Source organism: Rhinoraja longicauda, chromosome 2 (genome assembly GCF_053455715.1).
Source record: "Rhinoraja longicauda isolate Sanriku21f chromosome 2, sRhiLon1.1, whole genome shotgun sequence".
Taxonomy (NCBI): Eukaryota; Metazoa; Chordata; class Chondrichthyes; order Rajiformes; family Arhynchobatidae; genus Rhinoraja; species Rhinoraja longicauda.
The window spans coordinates 48,796,734-48,819,243 of NC_135954.1; the positions used below are offsets into that span (position 1 = coordinate 48,796,734).

General features: G+C 42.1%; 1 protein-coding gene across 5 annotated transcripts in view; it reads left to right on the top strand.

Moving 5' to 3' along the window:
- cobl (cordon-bleu WH2 repeat protein) overlaps positions 1–22,510 on the top strand; it is a 231,030-nt gene that overhangs the window by 191,511 nt on the left and 17,009 nt on the right. For all 5 annotated transcript variants that reach the window (XM_078418551.1, XM_078418585.1, XM_078418558.1 and 2 more), the window contains exons 10-12: positions 11,960–12,066; positions 13,757–15,795; positions 15,887–16,006. In XM_078418551.1, the coding sequence (XP_078274677.1) occupies positions 11,960–12,066; positions 13,757–15,795; positions 15,887–16,006 (2,266 nt within the window). The remainder of the gene's footprint in view (positions 1–11,959; positions 12,067–13,756; positions 15,796–15,886; positions 16,007–22,510) is intronic.

Here is a 22,510-nt window from a genome sequence, read left to right on the forward strand (position 1 = left end):
AGAGAGCGGAAAATACAATTCTAAAACATTGAGGTTCCTTTAAGGAAAAGATGGTCCTAATACTATTGAGGCATGTTTGTATGTGGAGCAAGAAAGAACAAGCAAACCTTGTTCTTTCCCCCAACTCTTTCTCCGTCCGCTACATCAACAACTTCATCAGGGATGCTTCCTGCATCCATACAGAACTCATTGATTTCATTAGCTTCACTACTAACTTCCACTCTGTTCTCAAATTCACCTGAACTATCTCCAAAACCTCTCTCTCTTTCTTGTTCTCTCTGTCTCCATCACAGGAGATGGAGTATTGACTGACACCTACTACCAACCTACTGACTCCCACAGTTATCTGGACTACACTTCCTCCCACCCTGCATTTTGCAAATATATTATTCCCTACTCTCAATTCCTCCATCTCCACCGTATCTATTCCTAAGTTGAGGCTCTCCATTCAAGGATATCCGAGATGTCCTCATTCTTTAGAGACTTGGTTTCCCCCCCGGTTATCATAGACGGATCCCTCACCTATGTCTCCTCTTTGTCTTGTAGTTCTGTTCTCACTCCCCTCCACCCAGACGCAATAAGGATTGAGTTCCCCTGGTTCTCACTTTTCACCTCACCAGCCTCCACATCCAATACATCATCCTCCGACATTTCCGTCATCTCAAATGTGATCCCACCACAAGTCATATCTTCCCATCTCTACCCTTTTTCACCTTTCACAGAGATTCCTCCCTCTGCAACTCCTTGGTTTACTCATCCGTTCCCATCTAAACCCAAGTACTTTCCCCTGCAACCAGAGGAACAGCACCTTATATTCCGCTTGAGCAGCTTGCAACCCAATAGTATCAAACATTGAATTTGCTAATTTTAGGTACTAACTCACAGCTTCACCTTCCCCTTTTTCCCCCAAGACTACTCCCCCTTCTTTTCCCCCTGCCTCATTCCCTTCCCCTTAACCCTGGCTGATCTCCCCACTTCCTCCACCTGCATCCCTTCCACCAGCTGCACAATTCACAACTTTTCTATCCCTGAGCTTACTCCAGTATTTTGTATCTTCAGCATCTGCATCCTATTGTTATTACAAGCAGATGAGTGAGATGCAGTGGTATATATATGCTTTTGATGAATTGTAAATAACTATGAGAGCCAGCTGATTACAAAAGAATTGGGGGAGTGAAGAGAGGCAGGTGATGTATAAGATAAGATGAGCAATTAACATCATCATGAATCCACAAATTTTCTGCAGGCGAATAAAGAGCAGAAGGTTGGCACATGGACGAATGGGATTGTCAGGGACAGAAATGAGAATTTGAAAAATTGGATGCTTTTAATGTAAGGTCTTGGGGGCTGAAGACCAAGAAATGGGTTGGAAAGGAACATTTTAAACTTAAAAATCTCTCTAGCTTTAAAAATGTGGCTTCAATTTGAATGAGTGTTGTTAGAGATAATGCCCAGGATAATGGTGAGTAACGTGTAAAATTCCCCCCACTGACCCACTCCATCCCCCCTACCCCTCCGCCAGTTGCACCTCCCCTGCCTCCACCCCCCTTCCCCCCTCTCCACCCCTATTCTCCCCCTCCCCCCACCCCCACTCTCCCTGCCCGTACCCCCCACCCCAATCTACCCTCCTCCCCACCCCCACTTTCCCCCACCCCACTCTTCCCTCCTCCCCACTCCACCCTACCCTCCTCCCCAGCCCTACACTCCCCCCCACCCCTACCCCCACTCTCTCCTCCCCACCCTCCCACTCTCTCCTCCCCCACTCTCACTCTCCCACCCCCCTTTTCCCCACCCCTCCTTTCCCCCCACCCCCACTCTCTCCTCTCCTACCCCCACCCCCCCCTCTTCCCCACTCCCACTGTCCCCCTTCGCTCCCACCCACACTCTCTCTTCCCCCCACCACCCCCTCCCCCACCCTCACTGTCCCCTTCCCCATACCCCCCTCCTCCCCATCCCCGCTCTCCCCATCCCCACTCTTCCCTCCTCCCCACCCCAGCCTGCCTTCCTCCCCAGCCCCACTCTCCCCCCCCACCCCAACCCCCACACTCTCCTCCCTCCACCCTCCTCCTCACTCTCTCCTCCCTCACCCCCCCCCCCCCCCTTCCCCACCACCACCCCCCCCCCTTTCCCCCTCACTCACACCGGATGTGGGAGACGGGGGATTGGGGGGAGAGTGGGGAGAGAGGAGAGACTGATCCCGGGTGGCGGTCTTGCTAACGGCGTCCTCGCTAACGGCGTCCATCTTGTTTGGGTGAGTGAGGAGAGAGGCCGTCCGTGCCCTTTGGTAACGTCATACGCACAGCACTTTGAAAAATTTGTTTAGAATTGAAATTTTTAAACTTTAAAATCTCTCTAACTTAAAAAATATGACCAATTTAAATAAAACTTGTTTTAAACAGTCTCCAGGAGAGAGATGATTAAGGTGGCGCTAAAATTCTGGTGCCATGGTTTACCTTTTTGGCTGCAGGTGCACATGTCCACAACCAAATTTCAAAATTTCAGAGACATGTATATATATATACACACACACACACACAAGATCTGAGTTTTAGTAATACATTTATATATATATATTACATATATATATTACATATATATATATATATTACATATATATATATAGATATAGATGAAGATGTTTCCAGGGTAATCGTGAAAGAGGAAATTGTTTCGTTTAGATATACAGCACAGAAACAGGCCTATCTGTCCACCAAGTCCGCGCCGAATAGCGATCCCCATACACTAGCACTATCTTACAAACTGGGGTCAATTTGCAATTTTTACCTAAGCCAATTAACCTACAAACTGGCATGTCTTTGGAATGTGGGAAGAAACTGGAGCACCCGGGGTAAAACCACGCAGTCACAGTCACCGTCACCAACTGTACAAACTCCGTACAGACACCACCTGTAGTCAGGATTGAACAGGGGTCTATGGCGCTGTCAGGCAGCAACTCTACCGCTGTGCCACCCCAGCTGAGATAATAAAAATGTTAAAATTTGATAGCATGGAGGTATTTAAAAAAGTTGATTGACTTAAAGTATATGAGGTAAGATTGATGGGATGCATCTGAGGATTCTAAGGAAAATTCAGGAAAAAATAGTGCCTACATAATTTTTCAGTTTTCTTGGGATACTGAGGTACTTCCAGAAGATGGGAGATTGGCAAATATTACTCCCTTGTTCAAAATATAATCATGATAAGCCCAGTAATAACAGCCAGTCAGTTTCACTTCAGTGGTGGGATAGGTTTTATATTGATCTGAAACAGGATTTATCACCAGTAAGGCAAGCCAGAAAGGATTAGCTAAGGGCAAATCATGTTTAACCAGTTTGACATAATTATTTGATGAGGTAATGGATAAAGTTGAGGCTAATGCAGTCTTGTAATGTACATCAACTTTCAGAATGCTTTTGATCAGGAAATATAATTTTGTACTGTGGCAGTGGAAGACAGGAAAAATTATATATTTCTCCCTGACTCTGTAAATTTGACATTTTATTAGTTAGAATAAAGAATGGGAGCCCTCCATTCATACACTGAACAAAGAGCTGAAACATTCACAATTATCTTCAGCCAGAAACTTTTAATGAATGATCGGTTTCAGTTTCTTGAGATCTCCAACACAAAACAAACACAAAAAAAAGAAACATCCATCACAGTGAGTCCTACACAGGAGATTAGTGGGCAAAATTCGAGCACATGGTAATGGGGGTAGGGTATTGACATGGATAGAGAATTGGTTGGCAGACAGGAAACAAAGAGTAGTATTAGACGGGTCCCTGTCAGAATGGCAGGCAGTGGCGAGTGGAGTGCTGTAAGGCTCGGTCCTGGGGCTGCAACTATTAACAATATATATTAATGATTTAGATGATGGAATTAGAAGTAACACTAGCAAATTTGCAGATGACACAAAGCTGGGTGGCAGTGTGAACTGCGAAGAGGATGCTAGGAGGTTGCAGGGTGACTTGGACTGGTTGAGTGAGTGGGCAGATGCATGGCAGATGCAATATAATGTAGATAAATTTGAGGTTATCCACTTTGGCGGCAAGAACAAGGAGGCAGATTATTTTCTCAATGGTGTCAGATTAGGAAAAAGGGAAGTGCAACAAGACCTGGGTGTCCTTGTACACCAGTCACTGAAAGTAAACATGCAGGTAGAACAGGCAGTGAAGAAAGCTAATGGCATGTTGGCCTTCATAACGAGAGGATTTGAGTATAGGAATAAAGAGATATAGCAAAGGCAATTGAAGATCTGCACTCCAGAATCAACGTACTGCTAATCAGGCAGTTCCAGTACATTTACAAAATTGGCATCTGCCCAACAATGAACGGGTACAAATCCACTCTGGTTAATTACCTCTGAGTCAATCTGTTAATGATCAGTAAAATGATAGAAGCTGTTCTTGACAATAAGTATATGTTCTCCGATAATCTGTTTGCTAAGGCCCAGTCCCTCCAGAACTCATAAAAGCCTTGGTCCAAGCGTGGACCAAAGAGTTGAATTCCAGAGGAAAGAGGAAAGTGACTATGCTGGACATCAAGGCAGCATTTGACAGTGGCGTCAAGGAGCCCTGGTAAATCTGAAGTTATTGGGCATTAAGAGAAAAGTGCTGCAATTGTTCATGTGAAGAAAGATGGTTGTGGTTGTTGAACACGTTATCCCAGTCTGAGGACATCATAGCAAGAGTTTCTCAAGTCAAGTCAAGTCAAGTCAATTTTATTTGTATAGCACATTTAAAAACAACCCACGTTGACCAAAGTGCTGTACATCTGATTAGGTACTAAGGAAGAAAAAAAAAAAGAAACATACAGTAGCACACAAACATAACAGCATATACAAAACAGTTCACAGCGCCTCCTCAATGAGCCTCAAACGCTAGGGAGTAGAAATAGGTTTTGAGCCTGGACTTACAGTATAGCAAAGGGGATTACAGAGGCATGAGGCAGGAGCTGGCCAAAATTGACTGGAAGGAGGCCCTAGCAGGGAAGACGGTAGAACAGCAATGGCAGGTATTCCTGGGAATAATGCAGAGGTTACAGGATCAATTTATCCCAAAGAGGCGGAAAGACTCTAAGGGGAGTAAGAGACACCTGTGGCTGACAAGGGAAGTCAAGGACAGCATAAAAATTAAGGAGAGGAAGTGTAACATAGCAAAGAAGAGTGGGAAGACAGAGGATTGGGACTCTTTTAAAGAGCAACAAAAGTTAACTAAAAAGGCAATACGGGGAGAAAAGATGAGGTACGAGGGTAAACTAGCCAATAATATAAAGGAGGATAGCAAAAGTTTTTTTAGGTACGTGAAGAGGAAAAAATAGTCAAGGCAAATGTGGGTCCCTTGAAGACAGAAGCAGGGGAATTTATTATGGGGAACAAAGAAATGGCAGACGAGTTAAACCGTTACTTTGGATCTGTCTTCACTGAGGAAGATACACACAATCTCCCAAATGTTCTAGGGGCTGGAGAACCTAGGGTGATGGAGGAACTGAAGGAAATCCACATTAGGCAGGAAATGGTTTTGGGTAGACTGATGGGACTGAAGGCTGATAAATCCCCAGGGCCTGATGGTCTGCATCCCAGGGTACTTAAGGAGGTGGCTCTAGAAATAGTGGAAGCATTGGAGATCATTTTTCAATGTTCTATAGATTCAGGATCAGTTCCTGTGGATTGGAGGATAGCAAATGTTATCCCACTTTTTAAGAAAGGAGGGAGAGAGAAAACGGGTAATTATAGACCAGTTAGTCTGACATCAGTGGTGGGGAAGATGCTGGAGTCAATTATAAAAGACGAAATTGCTGAGCATTTGGATAACAGTAACAGGATCATTCCGAGTCAGCATGGATTTACGAAGGGGAAATCATGCTTGACAAATCTACTGGAATTTTTTGAGGATGTAACTAGGAAAATTGACAGGGGAGAGTCAGTGGATGTGGTGTACCTCGACTTTCAGAAAGCCTTCGACAAGGTCCCACATAGGAGATTAGTGGGCAAAATTAGAGCACATGGTATTGGGGGTAGGGTACTGACATGGATAGAAAATTGGTTGACAGACAGAAAGCAAAGAGTGGGGATAAATGGGTCCCTTTCGGAATGGCAGGCAGTGACCAGTGGGGTACCGCAAGGTTCGGTGCTGGGACCCCAGCTATTTACGATATACATTAATGACTTAGACGAAGGGATTAAAAGTACCATTAGCAAATTTGCAGATGATACTAAGCTGGGGGGTAGTGTGAATTGTGAGGAAGATGCAATAAGGCTGCAGGGTGACTTGGACAGGTTGTGTGAATGGGCGGATATATGGCAGATGCAGTTTAATGTAGATAAGTGTGAGGTTATTCACTTTGGAAGTAAGAATAGAAAAGCAGATTATTATCTGAATGGTGTCAAGTTAGGAAGAGGGGATGTTCAACGAGATCTGGGTGTCCTAATGCATCAGTCACTGAAAGGAAGCATGCAGGTACAGCAGGCAGTGAAGAAAGCCAATGGAATGTTGGCCTTCATAACAAGAGGAGTTGAGTATAGGAGCAAAGAGGTCCTTCTACAGTTGTACCGGGCCCTGGTGAGACCGCACCTGGAGTACTGTGTGCAGTTTTGGTCTCCAAATTTGAGGAAGGATATTCTTGCTATTGAGGGCGTGCAGCGTAGGTTCACTAGGTTAATTCCCGGAATGGCGGGACTGTCGTGTGTTGAAAGGCTGGAGCAATTAGGCTTGTATACACTAGAATTTAGAAGGATGAGGGGGGATCTTATTGAAACATATAAGATAATTAGGGGATTGGACACATTAGAGGCAGGAAACATGTTCCCAATGTTGGGGGAGTCCAGAACAAGGGGCCATTTAGAACGGAGATGAGGAAGAACTTTTTCAGTCAGAGAGTGGTGAAGGTGTGGAATTCTCTGCCTCAGAAGGCAGTGGAGGCCAGTTCGTTGGATGCTTTCAAGAGAGAGCTGGATAGAGCTCTTAAGGATAGCGGAGTGAGGGGGTATGGGGAGAAGGCAGGAACGGGGTACTGATTGAGAGTGATCAGCCATGATCGCATTGAATGGCGGTGCTGGCTCGAAAGGCTGAATGGCCTACTCCTGCACCTATTGTCTATTGACTTAAAGGAGTCGATGGAGGGGGCAGTTCTGATGGGGAGAGGGATGCTGTTCCACAGTCTAGGAGCTGCAACCGCAAAAGCGCGGTCACCCCTGAGCTTAAGCCTAGACCGCGGGATAGTGAGTAGCCCCAAGTCGGCCGACCTGAGGGACCTGGAGTTAGAGAGGTGGGTTAGAAGATTTTTGATGTAGGGGGGGAATGTCCATTTAGGCCTTTATATGTGAATAGGAGGAGCTTGAAGTTGATTCTGTACCGTACAGGGAGCCAGTGGAGAGAGGCCAGAATCGGCGTGATGTGGTCCCTTTTACGGGTACCCGTCAGGAGTCTCGCTGCGGCGTTTTGGATCAGTTGCAGGCGAGACAGGGAAGATTGGCTGATCCCAGTGTATAGGGAGTTGCTGTAGTCTAGGTGGGAGGAAATGAAAGCGTGAATGATTTTTTCAGTGTCGTCGAATTGGAGGAAAGGTTTGATTTTAGCTATGGTACGAAGTTGGAAGAAGCTGGCTTTTACCACAGCGTTGACTTGCTTGTCAAATTTTAATGCAGAGTCAAATATCACGCCGAGGTTTTTGACATGCGGTTTGACTACGCAGGATAGGCTTCCAAGACTGCCTGTTATCGATTTGATGGAGTCGGGGGGGCCGAATAGGATGACCTCAGACTTGCTCTCGTTTAATTGGAGGAAATTCTGTGCCATCCAACATTTTATGTCCTCAAGGCAGTGTAAGAGGCTGTTTAAATTTGACTGGTTGTTGGGTTTCAGGGGGAGGTAAAGCTGAGTGTCATCGGCATAGCAGTGGAAAGAAATGCCGTGCCTTTGAATGATTTGGCCAAGGGGGAGCATGTATAGAGAGAAGAGAATGGGGCCTAGGATGGAGCCTTGTGGAACTCCGCAGGAGAGGCTAGCTGGAGAAGAGGAATAACTGCCTATGTTGATGGCGAAACTCCTATCTTTGAGGTAGGAAACGAACCAGCTCAGGGCAGTGCCATCAATGCCAACCGCTTACCGGAGACGGTCAATAAGGATGGTGTGGTCCACTGTATCGAACGCTGCGCTGAGGTCGAGAAGGAGCAGGATTGCACAGTCGCCGGTGTCGATGGCGAGAAGCAGGTCGTTGTGTACCTTCAACAAGGCAGACTCTGTGCTGTGGTGGGCTCTGAAACCTGACTGGAAACTTTCCAGGATGGTGTTTTGGTGTAGGTAGGGCACTAATTGGTTTAGAATTGCCTTTTCAAGGACTTTTGACAGGAATGGCAGTTTGGAAATGGGTCTGTAGTTGCTAGGCAAGGTGGGGTCTAGGTTAGGTTTTTTCAGTAGGGGCTGGACCACCGCGTGCTTGAAACAGGTTGGAACAGTGCCAGTGGCCAGAGAACTGTTGATAATAGAGAGGATGCTGGGACCGGCTATTGCAATGACATCCTTCAGAAGGGCAGTGGGGGCAGGATCAAGGGGGCAGGTTGCAGGTTTCATAGCGGAGACAAGCTTTGCAAGGGAGGATAGAGTGACGGGTTGGAAACAGTCCAATTTAGATGAACAGACTAGTGAGATAGCTAGGTCACGGGTGGGAGGGGAAATGTTCATTCTAATGTTCGCAAGGCTGTGTCCTTGGTCCAACAATCTTCAACAGCCTCGTCAAAGACCTTTCAATCAAGGTCAGAGATCAGGAAGTTCACTGATGATGGCACGTTGTTCAATTCCATTCGCAAGACATCGGAAGATGAAGTAGTCTATGCTGGGATGCAGCAAGGCCTAGATAACACAGATATATTTGTAGTGATTTTGCACATCTTTTATGATGATGATGATGGTGTGGTGGGAGGGAACAGAAAATAACAGCTAGCATGAGGGCCTGGGGCAAGTACTTGTTCACTTTCTGACTGGCAAGTAATTCTGTAAAAACCGTCAGATCTGCAAGTTCCTGTTTTGATTTAGCTTGTAGGTTCTCATTTGCAGAGAACACTTCTCGCAATTGAATGGTTGATAAAATCTGAGGTTCTAACCTCAATACCAAATCTAATATTGCCGATCCTCCACTAAAGAGCACGTTAGCCCATCCTGGGGGTTAAAAGGTGCCCCTCTTTATGCATAGTAAGGGAAATACTTTTAGTCCTGCTTTCACGAGATTTTGACTTTTCAGAGGAGGACTGGCAAAACCAACAAGAATACAATCTATTCTTCGTTTGTTGATAAAGGGCATGTTTGTGTATGGCTGCCTTTGTCACTGTCAGAAAATGCTTCAAAATGCAAGGTGGTTGTCCATTCCTAAACTCGTAAATATTTCACCAATTATTCTGGCTCGAATGCACCTATTGTCTATTGTCTATTCTGCTTTTTACCTATTGCAGTCTAATTTTGATGTGCAGCATTTTAAGTAGCCATGGAATAACAAGGGAAGAAGTTGTGGGCAGATTCGTTTGAGGGCAAAAAATTGATGATGTAGGAGGAGGCCATTTGGCCCTGTCCCAGCTAAGAAAGAGCTACCCAGCTTCATCCACATTTTAGCACTTGATACAGAGCTCTGCAGATCACAGCTCTTCAATGACACACATATCTATTCACATAAAACTGCAAAGTCGATTGTTCTCTGGGTTTTGGTTATATGCAACTGTGTTCAAAAACTTTTAAAAATTGTTATTGTACTTTTACCCAAGCATATCTGGCCATAATAGATAAGCGAGCTTTTCTAAACTGGCACAACAGGTCCAGTTTCAAAACATTTCATGTATCCTATCAAGTTCCCATTGTAGTTATAATCTCAAAAATTAGTATTTGCTGTTGCATATTTTGTTCTAATCAGATATGTAATTCACTGCCTGAGAATTTAGCACCCCGCTCATGGAATATGCTATTATCTTCCAGTGTGGTCCCGGTCGTTCCTTCTGGGACGGGCAGGCCAGTTCCCAGCACAGCATGATGTATTATTGGCCTCTCCCAGCATAGTTGGTTGACTATGCTGTCAGGGTAATTTTGACAACCAGTGACAGCTTATTTACACCGGCTCACTGACTGTTCAAGCTGCCTTCAACATAAAGAAATATTCAAAATCATTTGGGAACTCTTCACAAATATCTCTCTTTCACACTCACTCCTTCCTGATTTCCTGGATCCATTTTAACAAGTAGGAAGGATTTGCAGATGTTGGTTTGAACCGAAGATAGACACCAAGTGCTGGAGTAACTCAGCGGATCAGTGAGCATCTTGAGAATAGGTGACGTTTCTGGTTGGGACCCTTCTTCAGACATGAAGAAGAGTCTGAGTCTGAAGAAGGGTCTCTAAGCGAAACATCACCTATTCCTTTTCTCCTGAGATGCTGCCTGACCCACTGAGTTACTCCAGCGTTTTGTGTCTATCTTCATTTTAGTGTGTTGTGCCAGATTTAATGTGGTGCAGACTCAATAAGCAAATTTCCCAGTCCTGGAGATGAGAACATTGTGGAGGTTTGTTATGTAGCAGAGTGGCGCCGCTGTAAAGCTGTTGCCTTAGGGTCAAACCCAGAGACCTGTCTGTATGGAATTTGTATGTTCTCTCTGTGACCATATGAGTTTTCTCCGGTGCTCCGGTTTCCTCCCACATTCCAAAGATGTACAGATTTATAGGTTAATTGGCTTTGATAAAATCACCCCTAGTGTGTAAGATAGTGTTGGTGTTCGGGCTGATTGCTGGTTGGTACAGACTTGGTGGGCCAAAGGGCCTGTTTCCATGCTGTATCTCTAAAGTTTAAAGTAAAGTCTTCTTGCATCAGTGGACAGTCACTACGAGGAGCTGAAGAATATGTAAACCAGCATCTGCAATTCTTTGATATTACAAATCCTAACTGGGTGCTGGACAGGAAGTTGGATGCACTGGCATTTGTCCACTGTGCTATCTTTAAGGAAGTCTGGAACTTGGTTACTGACATGATGATGCTCGCTGGTGGTTTATTCCAGGATAATAGCTGAAGCCAGGGTGTAATCCAGACCACTGCTTTTTGTTACACACCATGCCAACGGAGAAAATGTGAAATATTGTTTCAAACCACAGGTTATATAATCTACCTCCATTATATGGGGGGGGGGGGGGGGGGGGGGTAGCATTCCCAGAAAACAGACCGTATCGCGATTTTCCCTGAAGCAAAGCCGTGTCAACTGTATATCTGCCAAGTCGAAAATAATTGTGTTGATTTGTTTACTTTCACACAAATTGCGTGAAAGTGAGTTTTATTCCATATCTCAATTTTTTTGTTAGTGATTTGTGAATTCTGTTAGACTGGATTTATTTAATCCGAATGACCATAGCATGGGTATCACTTGCATTGTACAAATTTAAGCAAAGTCAGATTTTAGCGAAATTGTATTGTTGCTGACATCTATTTGTTTTGGAGTAAATAATTACTCCACATGTAAGATGTTAACTTTAAATATAAGGAGAAATTATTGCCAATCATGAGAATTTAAGAGACAATGTTAACTGAACTGATATTTTATTGTTATGATTTATTAAATATTACTACTTTTCTTCAATACGTATACTACACCTACATAAGCTATCTGTTAAAAAGGACATGAGAACATACTGCTCTAGTCATTGGTGCATATTGTTGTAAATGTGCGAGATGTATAAAGTGTACAGAATATATCGGTTCTGTTTGCTGATATATCAGATAAATTAATGCCAAATTGGATTTAAGTAAACAAGGGCATATTTTAAATCCCAGTTAAAGGACTAGGCTCATCTAAAGCTTGGAAATAATAAAGATTTTGAAATTATCAAATCCTGAATTAAAGAAGGTTATTGTAATTGAATAAATATTGTCATATTATTGTGAAGCAATTGTACAGATGATGTAGTTGCATTTAATCCATTGACCCTGTGTAACTTAGATGTGAAACTGCCTCCCATGCTGAATCTAACTGGAAAGAGGAAGGTAAAGTCTCCATTGTAGCCCAGGTGAATCTGTCATTGGCCGAACTGGACGCAGAACTGGCAGGTCAGAATTGCTTCATTCAGTATTTCAGTGCTTTGAAAAAACATTACCGGTAAAAATAGTCTTACATAATTTCATATTTAAGATATTTGGCTTATTTTTTATCATTGCAACTAAAATCCAAACATAATCGATTTTTTCAATAAAAACTGCATCTGGAATAATACTTCCATTTTCAAGATGTATTTTGGTGTACATCAACATGATGGAGCACAGCATTTATGCTATAAGGCTTCAGAGCTCTCTTGGTGTCGTGACTTCTGTTATTCGGCTTCGGAGCACTCCAAGAGTAGTAACTTGGACAAGTGTCACTGATATATGTTGTAAGAGCCAATCCCCTTAAGTTAGGGATTTAATATCAACCACTTGATATCCAAGACTCATTTGATTAGTGCTGGAGGAAACATAAGGAATAGGAATCCATAACCTGAGGAGGTTCATAAATATTTGTAGTTAGAGGGTCATTTTCCGGTCAAGCCAAAGATGTTGACTGAAATTGTTGCTGAGATTTCCTTGTAAATGACATACTGCCCACTGAGGTGACTGAGCATATGCAGTGATGTCAATTGGCAAACACCACTCATTTGATATCACTTACAAGCACCAGAGGGCCAAGAAAGTGCAGAAGCAGGTCACAGCCACAGGGTTGATGTCTGCTTTGGCCTTCCTCCAGGTCGATATCACTTTTTTTCTGACCCCCCCCCCCCCATCAATCCCCCCTAATACAATGTGCTCACACCATCCTCTAATCTCAATTACTGTACCTCCAAATTCACCACTGATTGCTCCAATTTTTCCTCTGATCTCCTCCTCCCATCCCTGGAATAATCTTATGTCCACCTTTCCCCACAGTTCTCTCTGACACATCCACCATTCCCAGCAACCCTCTCCTGTAGTGCTGTTTAGCTCTCGCAACGTTTGATTTTCACTTTGACCTTCACCTCCAAGATCTTCTCCCCAGCTTACTTCCTCCATCATCTCGATTCTCCATGCTATTCCACAACATTTTGAGTACCACTCTTACCTGGCCTGCGGCTGTTCAGTGGAATGCACAGGCCTTTTCTTCCATTCCCAACCCCATAAGGCAGCTGATGTTGTTTGCTCTCAAGTCACTACTTGCCCAACAGTCCAATTGTTATTGTGATGCTCACCAAAGCAACAGTTGCTTCCCTGATTATGCTGCTCAGCCCTTTTGCCTTTAAACAATCAAGACTTCCCTACCCAACTCACCAATACTAAACCTGACCTTGAAGATCCTACACCCTAAACTGAAAGTCTGATGCTATTTCCCATGTGTCTGAGCCACTCTAAGTAATAGAATGTTGCTGTGCAGGAATTTTGCAGAAAACAAGCACAGGTCTGCGGCACGTTGCCAAACTACTGTGCCTTTTGATGCACGAAGCAGCTTGTAGATCTGTCAGTTTTTGCTAAAATATGACAAAGTTCATTTAGTGTGAATTTTACAGCACCCGTTAGGTGATTCTAAATCCCCCTTCCCTTCCTCCCTTCCACCCACCTGTAATGCTCTAGATTAACTGGATTTGTACCAAATCTCTTTCAACAAAATCAGTGAAATTTGAGATGACTAGGCGGTAGAGGGGTGAGTGTTCTTAAAATAATCCATGTAATCTTCTTGTGTGCAACCAAAAGGTTTCATTTAAACATGTAGCGATCTCTAAAAATTATTTGGCAGCAATGCAAGAAGAATTGGCCTCCAAAACGTCTTCTACATTGTCGGAAAGAACAGTTGATGACCAGGAAACTGTGCCAGTGACAATCATTGATGAAGTACCATGGACTTGCCAAGAGAAAGTTGAAGAGGAGGTATTACTGAAAGAAGTTCCAAAACCTTCAAAAGTAGAAGGATTAACTATTACAGACAGGAATGGAGAAACAAACTCGAAAGTTACAACTGGAATTTGCACAATCAATATTTGTGAGCTGTCCCCATCTGATATGTCGTCCAGCACATCCTATCCTTCAAATGTTGTTGACTGCATTGATGTGCCAAGAGAGCCTATTAAAAAAACACACGGACATTTGCAAACAGAGGTTAAAGTTGTTCAAGATGAGATGAAGCCTGGAGAAAGCAAATTAAAAATAACTTTCCCAGCAACTGAACTGGCATGTGATATGCAGATTAGAGGGAATGTTGGGAAAAACATGCTTAGCATTGCACCTGCAAAGATTGACACAGTAGTATTGGAAGAGAGAAACTGCCAATCAAAACATGGGAGGCAAGTTGAGAGGTATTCAGCAGCAACCCATACTCGAGAACACAAACATACATCAGACGGATGGCTAATCACTGCCAACAAAATTACTAATGACTGTGTTCCAAAAGTAGGTATGAGAACATTCACAGTTATTCCACAAAAGCCAACTATAAAACCTCAGCAAAGAGAACACTTGTCACGAGACACATTTGCTATCAAGATTGATGATCAAGGCAATTTAATGCATGCAAAGAGCAATGAAGGAATAAGTAAAGAGACTGCAACAAAGAGTTTAGCCACTGACAAAGAATCACTTGTAAGGAGGGCAAAGGCATTTTGGAATGTGAAAAGTACAGATAAGAATAACCTGCAGTGTGCCAATACAGCTGAAATTGTGACGATAAATAAATCAGAATGCACAGCTGCTAGGTTGCAGCAACAATGGCCAGAAAAACAGTCAACAATTCTATTCCCCACATCCATTGCAGTTACTGCACAGGTTGCAGCTGCAAGTACCAAAAGTAAAACCTATTCGCAATCCATTGAGGAGAAACCATTTATGGCAGATGTGCCGTCGAATGTTAAAATGACAAGCATGCCTGTAAATAGTCAGCCCAAAATAAGAAATAATTTTATCAGGCCCGACAGAAGAAGCTCAAGCCAAGATGTTGCCTCAGCAATTTGCCGTTACACAGGACTACAATCAACAAAAACTGAAACTAGGAATAAATCTATTGGTCAGTCTAGAACTGGATTTGAGAAAAGATCTGATGACACACATAAATTTAGTTCTGCTGAGGAGAAATCTTCTCCCAAATCTTCAAAGATGGGAAGCCAACTGAACATAGAGTTTGCGCATCACTCCAGCTGTAACACAGAAGATGTTACAAAAGTGCTGAATAGATTAAATGTTTTGCCACAAAAAAGCGTTGATACTGATGATGTTCTAAATCAGAACTGCTTAATTAAAAATGCATCAGAACAAACAAATGCTGTTAACAAAATTACTTTAGAGAAACAACCATCCCAGATAATCTTAAAGGAATCAATTTCCACGAATGAGGAATGCACCACTGCAAAGAGCTTGATTCCACAAAGTACCTTCCAATCAGCATTTGTGAAAGGTGTGATCTCCAATTCTCCAAATGATCAAATAGTTGACAGGACCAAAACATTTACATTCACTCCATATTCAACTTCATTTTCAGACTCTGTTAAAACTCATTCTACTGAAGCAAGACAGAGTGACTGCATCTCAGATACCATTTCTGCCTTAAATCTGCCAACATCCTCTGTTGCTAGAACTTTGGTTACTGAAATAGCATCAACTAAGGAATCAGAAAATTCACAGTCCTTTAACTTAAATAGTTTTAATATCAAATCCAATTCCAGCTTGTTTGGCCCTGTCAAGAAATTCAAACCCATCATTCCGAAGCCAATCCCGAAAGACGAGTGCATACACAACACCTTGATGAAAGCTATCCAGTCAGGAGAAAACAAAGAACGACTTAGAAAGGTACAAAACATTTGATTGTTTAGTTTTGATTTTCTAATGATAAATCCAGTTGTTTTAATGTCGTGTCTGATGAATGTTCTCTTTTTGCTAGACTTCTGATAAAATGATGCATGATAACATGAAGAAATCTTCAATTATTGCAATAGAGAATGAACACTCTGCACTCTTGGCATCAATAAGAGCACATAGTGGTATTTCAAAACTGAAAAAGGTAAATATAATGAGCTTGAACAATAGTTTTCTGATTAATTTGGGAAAATATCATGAATGTTTGGTGTGTCTCTGGGTATTGGAAGAGCATTTGGATGCACACATTCTTCCCTCCCTAGATCTGATAGATGAGTATCCTGCAATTTGTTTAGCAATACCCTGTCAAGTGGTTGCTATTCTTCAACTTGCAAATTAGTTAATTTGGAATCAGTGCCCTTGTGTCACTTTTCTGATTCTGTAAACCAAACCTATTTTGGAGCCAGATACAATCGTGGTGTAAAAGAGGCTTTTAGATAGGTGCATGGATATGCAAAGAATGAGGAATATTAATGATGTGCAGGCAGATGAGAATAGTTTATTTTAGTATCATGGTAGGCACAGACTTTGTGGGCCGAAGGGTCTGTTCATGTACTGTCATCATCGGTGGTCACTCGAAACGAGTATGACTCCTCTCCATAGAGGATGCCTGTGCGTGACTTTGTTTATCGTGGGGAGACTGGTGCACAGACAACCACCACACGGTCCTTGACAGATCTGGGTCAGGATCCAGTGGCATGGAGTCCAAGACGACCGGAGACCCGTTTCTGCTGCAGTCTTTATCCGCCTTCCCAGCCGTTGTGACGTTCCACAAAAGTCAGCCATCATCCTCCTCCTGTTCCACCGTTGAGGTCTTGGTTGGATTGCTCTTTGTCAGGGACTTCCCCCTCGACCTTACCGCCTTGGGTGACCCTACCAGGAGCACAGCTCCAGACGGCATCGCTATACTGTACTTTTTTATGTTCTATGTATTCTTTTTTTTGTAGATCCTGTTTAATCAAAGCATACAGGATTTTCTAATAATTATTTGTAGCAGAAAACCTTGTGAATGGGATTTTGTGCAGTTTATTGAGAGAAATTACAATAACGTTATAAGTTATAAAAGGAGGAAACATTTTATCAATTGTTAAAAGAAAATACAGGAGGTGACATAAAGATATTGTCCACAATTGGGTTGCACAAAACAAGGATTATAAAACTTGTAATGATATGAGCTGAAGGATGTAAATTCTCAAGGATAATCTGGAATTTCTGCATCATTCAGAACCATATCAGAGGTCCTTCTCTATTCAGTGAGTGAGTAGACAGACATTCACTGATGAAAGGCAGGAACTTCAGCACTGACCCCTTCCTTGCTACCACATTAACACAAAAGCTCAAATTAAGTGTTTACATTTTGAACTTGACCCCATGAGTTTCAGAGTCAGAAATGAGAATTCTACCACTGAGCTTATTTATATAAAATTTTGTTTATAATGAAAAATGATTGGGAGTGTTCAGAAGGATTTCCTGGTGATTCAGGTCTTAACAGTTAAGCTTCCTTTTGTTATGGTAACAGTTCTATGGGAAAATCAACGGGCAATAAAAACATAAGTTGCTGAGACGGCACAGAAGATTTATCAGTATTTAACAAGAAAAACAGGTTATGTTAATGAGTAAAGACCACAAGACTGAAAAACTGATGGGATTCTTTTTAGAGAACTTAATTTAACTCATTTTTTCTTCGATTCAGGGAGGCGCACAAGGTGAAGAGTGGACAGGTGCTGTTTTTGTAGTGTTGGGCTGGATGGCAATGCTGTTTCATTCGGTACATTCAGTCCAGCCTGCCACTCATATTTTCCTCATTCTGCTCTCGGTCACAATTTTTCACTCTGTAGGACTCAGCAAGTGGTCGGTTTTGTTGCCAGCTCTCCAGTTGCACTGATGGCATTTTGACAGCTCATGGCTATACTGGTAATTTGCTAAACATTCAGGGTATGTTCACAGGTACCTGAATATCAGAAAGCTGATTGCAAACTCCTGTCCTCCTCAGGCTGTGTTAAGACCCTTCTCCACACTGGCCCTTTAACAGCACTGAATCTACCGTGCAGTCTTGGCTCAGACATTTTTAGTTTAGTTTAGAGAAACGGCACAGAGACAGGGCCTTTGTCCCACTGAGTCCATGCTGACTAGGGATCCCCACACATTAACACTATTCAACACACACAAGGGACAATTTACAATTATACTTAGCCAATCAGCATACAAACCTGTACATCTTTGGAGTGTGGGAGGAAACCGGAGCTCCCAGAAAAACCCACACAGGTCACAGGGAGAATGTACCAACTCCATACAGACAGCACCCGTAGTCAGGATCGAACCCGGGACTCTGGCGCTGCAAGACAGCAACCTTACAGCTGCGCCACCATGCCGCCCACATGAGAAGGCATTTAGAGGTGTTCGAGTTGCCTTTGTGGGCTGGTACTGGCTAAGCTAAAGCTGGTAGCTGCTCAGTATGAAGATTAAAAGCTCAGAGGTGCATCCTGGCTGGCACATTAAATTGACCCATTGCTGGAGAATGGCAGCACCTGCTCTGTGTTGACACCCCATTAGCGAGACTGTTGGACCCAGGCTGTTTGCCACGACATGTTACAAGTATGCCAGTCCCAGCAATGACTCAAAATACGTTGGTGCCTTTGAGCTCAATTGAAAAATCGCCAGTAAGTCATTTACTTTTATTTGTTATGAATTACTTTCTGATACTTAAGATGTTTTAATATAATAAATTTTGATATGAAATAATTTTATGAAAAGTATTTATTTGATGTTTTCTTATACTACTCGACATTATAAGCCAGTACTTTCTGAGAAGTTTAAAGAGGTTTGACATGTCAGCGACACTCTCATAAACTTCTACAGATCTACTGTAGAAAGAATCCTGACCGGTTGCATCATAGCCAGTCACAGCATTTCCAACGAACAGGAATGCAAGTGGCTGCAGAGAGTTGTGGGTTCAGCCTGGTCCTCCCCAGCGTTGAAAGCATTCACATCAGGTGCTGCCTCAAGATTATGGCATCTATCATCAAAGATTCCCCACCATCTGGGTAAAGCCCTCTTCTCTTTGATAACATCAGGTCGGAGGTAAAAAAGCCTGAAGTTGCACACTATCAGGTTCAAAAACAGCAGCTTTCCTATATTTATCAGGTTCTTGAACCGACCCGCAGAGCCCCTATCGTACCTTGGAAATGGAACACTACAGTCATGCTACTCAGGATGCAGTCTCAACCCTGCAACAGCTGTAAATAGCCACATTGCTCACTCGAACATGTTTAAAAACCAACCTTCACAATCAGCCATTCCACAATGAATCCCTGGCAATTTGTTGCTGGTGCAGCACCAGATGGAGGTCAGGGATTGTGCAAGGTTCCTGGCACAACTACACACAACATACAGCCCAAGCAGATTTTGCGTTTTAAAGAATATGGGGTTTGCATCTGTGAACACTCACACTGGAAGACCAAGACCGACCGCAGTTACAATTTGACAGTCTGCTGATAGCTAAGTGCCAAACAACTCTCAGTGAGATTGTTGAATGGCTCTGATAATCATTGAGTCGTCCAATCATATTGTGTGTATTGTTATATGCACAAGAACGAAGCGATATGGATGCAATGAAAATCTTACTTAAGCAGCATCACAGTATCACAGGAACATGGATGCAGACAACAAACAGAAAAATAATTCAAAAATAAGTTCCGCAAGACAGTGAAAAGAGAAAAAGACTGTAAAATAAAAAAACAATAGTACAAAACGCAATTAGAAAAATAAACAAGTCCATGTCAGTGTAAGAGGTGGTCTGTAGTGTTCCATTTCCAAGGTACGATAGGGGCTCTGCGGGTCGGTTCAAGAACCTGATAAATATAGGAAAGCTGCTGTTTTTGAACCTGATAGTGTGCAACTTCAGGCTTTTTTACCTCGACCTGATGTTATCAAAGAGAAGAGGGCTTTACCCAGATGGTGGGGAATCTTTGATGATAGATGCCATAATCTTGAGGCAGCACCTGATGTGAATGCTTTCAACGCTGGGGAGGGCTGTGCCCGTGGTGGACCAGACTGAGCCCACCATTCTCTGCAGCCACTTGCATTCCTGTTTGTTGGAAATGCTGTGACTGGCTATGATGCAAACAGTCAGGATACTTTCTACAGTAGATCTGTAGAAGTTTATGAGAGTGTCGCTGACATGTCAAACCTCTTTAAACTTCTCAGAAAGTACTGGCTTATAAAGTCGAGTAGTATAAGAAAACATCAAATAAATACTTTTCACAAAATTATTTCATATCAAAATTTATTATATTAAAACATCTTAAAGTATCAGAAAGTAATTCATAACAAATAAAAGTAAATGACTTACTGGCAATTTTTCAATTAAGGTCAAAGGCACCAATGTATTTTGGATAAAGCCCCTTAGCTCAGGATACCTATGTTCCAAAACTGGATAAACGGGTGAATCCAGTGTTTGAACAGGAGGCCAGATGTGGCAGCATTTGACCACCAGCTTGTCACTGACTTTCATGTTGCAATGCACAGACATGGAATCCAGATAAACTGACATATAAGGTGGACATCACCAGGGATTCCCTATGTAACTTCTGGCAGAGGTTAAGTATGTTTCAGGCATTTTGCTCATTAAGATTGTAAAAGGTAATTAGGCTGATCTTTATCTGTGGCTGGATTTGAATAGGCCCAGATAGAAAAACAGAACATGGAGTAGTCTTGGATCTTCTAATGCCGCTATTAGGGCCTTCTGGCTGTTCCAAAGAAAAAGCATTGCAAATAGGCAAGCAGATTGTTTGTCATGGTAATAACAATTTTGCAACAACAAAAGGTAATTCCTAACTGAAAATAAAAGAAGCATCAAACCACCCAGGTTTGAGAGTGAAAAAACAAAATAATGCAAATAAGAATTCAGTTAATCCAATTCAAAAGATTTCTGAAGAGATCTTTTTGACTCTCCCTCTAATAGCTACTTGCTCCAATAGCTACTTACACCAAGCAGCAAGTGGCTGTGACCGTTCCATGTGTAGTGCTCACACATATATGTGTAGGCAGTGTTAAATTCCTAATCCTAGTGTGGCCTTTTCACCACACAACATTATTTTTCATGCCTAAATTATCCAGGATATCCTTGTGTTAATGCCCTAATTTCTACTGGATCAGAAAATTAGAGTTAAATGCAATGAAAAAACATTGTGGTCATTCATCTATAATATCTTTTGTAGAAATTCTTCTAACGTTTAAATGGAACACTGCGCCATCTTAATTTCAAATTAATTTCTGTGTAACAACAATTACCAAGCTTTTGGTATTGTCTCACTAGTTTACTCGATAATCTTCTATAAACAAAAACACAAGCGATGAGATCATGAAATCAGGGTGGGGTGGTGGAAATTGATAGCAATGTGGGAAGGATAAAATGAGATTAGTATAGGATTATTATGTGCAATTCTGGTCACCACTCCAAGGGAAGAGGCTTTGGAAAGAGTGCATAAGAAGTTCACCAGGATATCAGCTGGATTTGAGAGGTTTGATTGTCTTCACTGGACCGTTGGAGATTGAGGGGATGACCTGACAAAGGTTTATAAAATTATGAAACCCATAAATAGGGTAGATAGAGTATTTTTCCCATGAAGGGAATGTTAAATACTGGAGGGATTAGTTTTAAAGTTAGAGGGGACAAGTTAAAAATAGATCTACAAGACAGGTTTCTGTGGGAGGGTGGTGGGAGCCAGAAATGCGCTGCCAGGGATGGTAGTAAAAGCAGTTACGACATCAACATTTATGAAGCATTTAGACAGACACATAAACAGGGAATGGAGAGATCTGGACCTTATGTAGCAGATGAAGTTAGTTTGGAATGGCATCATGGTTGTGCAGGCATGGTGGGCTGAATGGTCTGTTCTTGTGCTGACCTATTCTGTTTTATGTTCTTATTATTAGGCTGTAATTTGAATAATTATAGTCCATTAGAGATTTGAGTATTTAGATGTCTTTGCTACAGATAAATACATATAACTTAATCGGTACCTGTGACAATAAACAAACCTTGAACCTTGAACTTAATGTATGTATCCATATTTGGTATTCACTAGAAGAATTAACCAACCTATTTTAACCTGAATGATCATTTAGTGTTTAAAAAATGTATCACATGATCATGTAGAGCATGTTATACTTTGGAGCACAATGTAATTTCAAGACTTAAAGTAATGATGAATAGAAAAATTAGTTAGGAGTATGTACATCCTTCACAGTTATCAAACCATTATAAAATTAGAACTGGCATTGCATGAAAACATTGGGAAAGATCAAAGGTTAAATTAAAAAAGAACGAAAAGCAAATACCAGTCAAAACTATGTGGAAAACTTAATTGTGGAACATGACGTTCAAAGGAAATGGGAGGGATGGAAACTGTTGCATGGAGTATAATCTTTCATGGGGATGTACATCCTTTATTCTTCACTATTTTTATTTAAAATGTTGATAAAGCATTGTGTGATGGAATAGCAATTAAGTTGTGAAAACTGAATGCAAAAGAAAATGAAAACAGGAAACGTTAAGCATAAAAATGAAAATGAGAGCAATCTAAGAAAATATAGTTATGCAAGAGATGAAGTAAGTTGAGTATCTTCAATAAAACTCAAAGTTAAA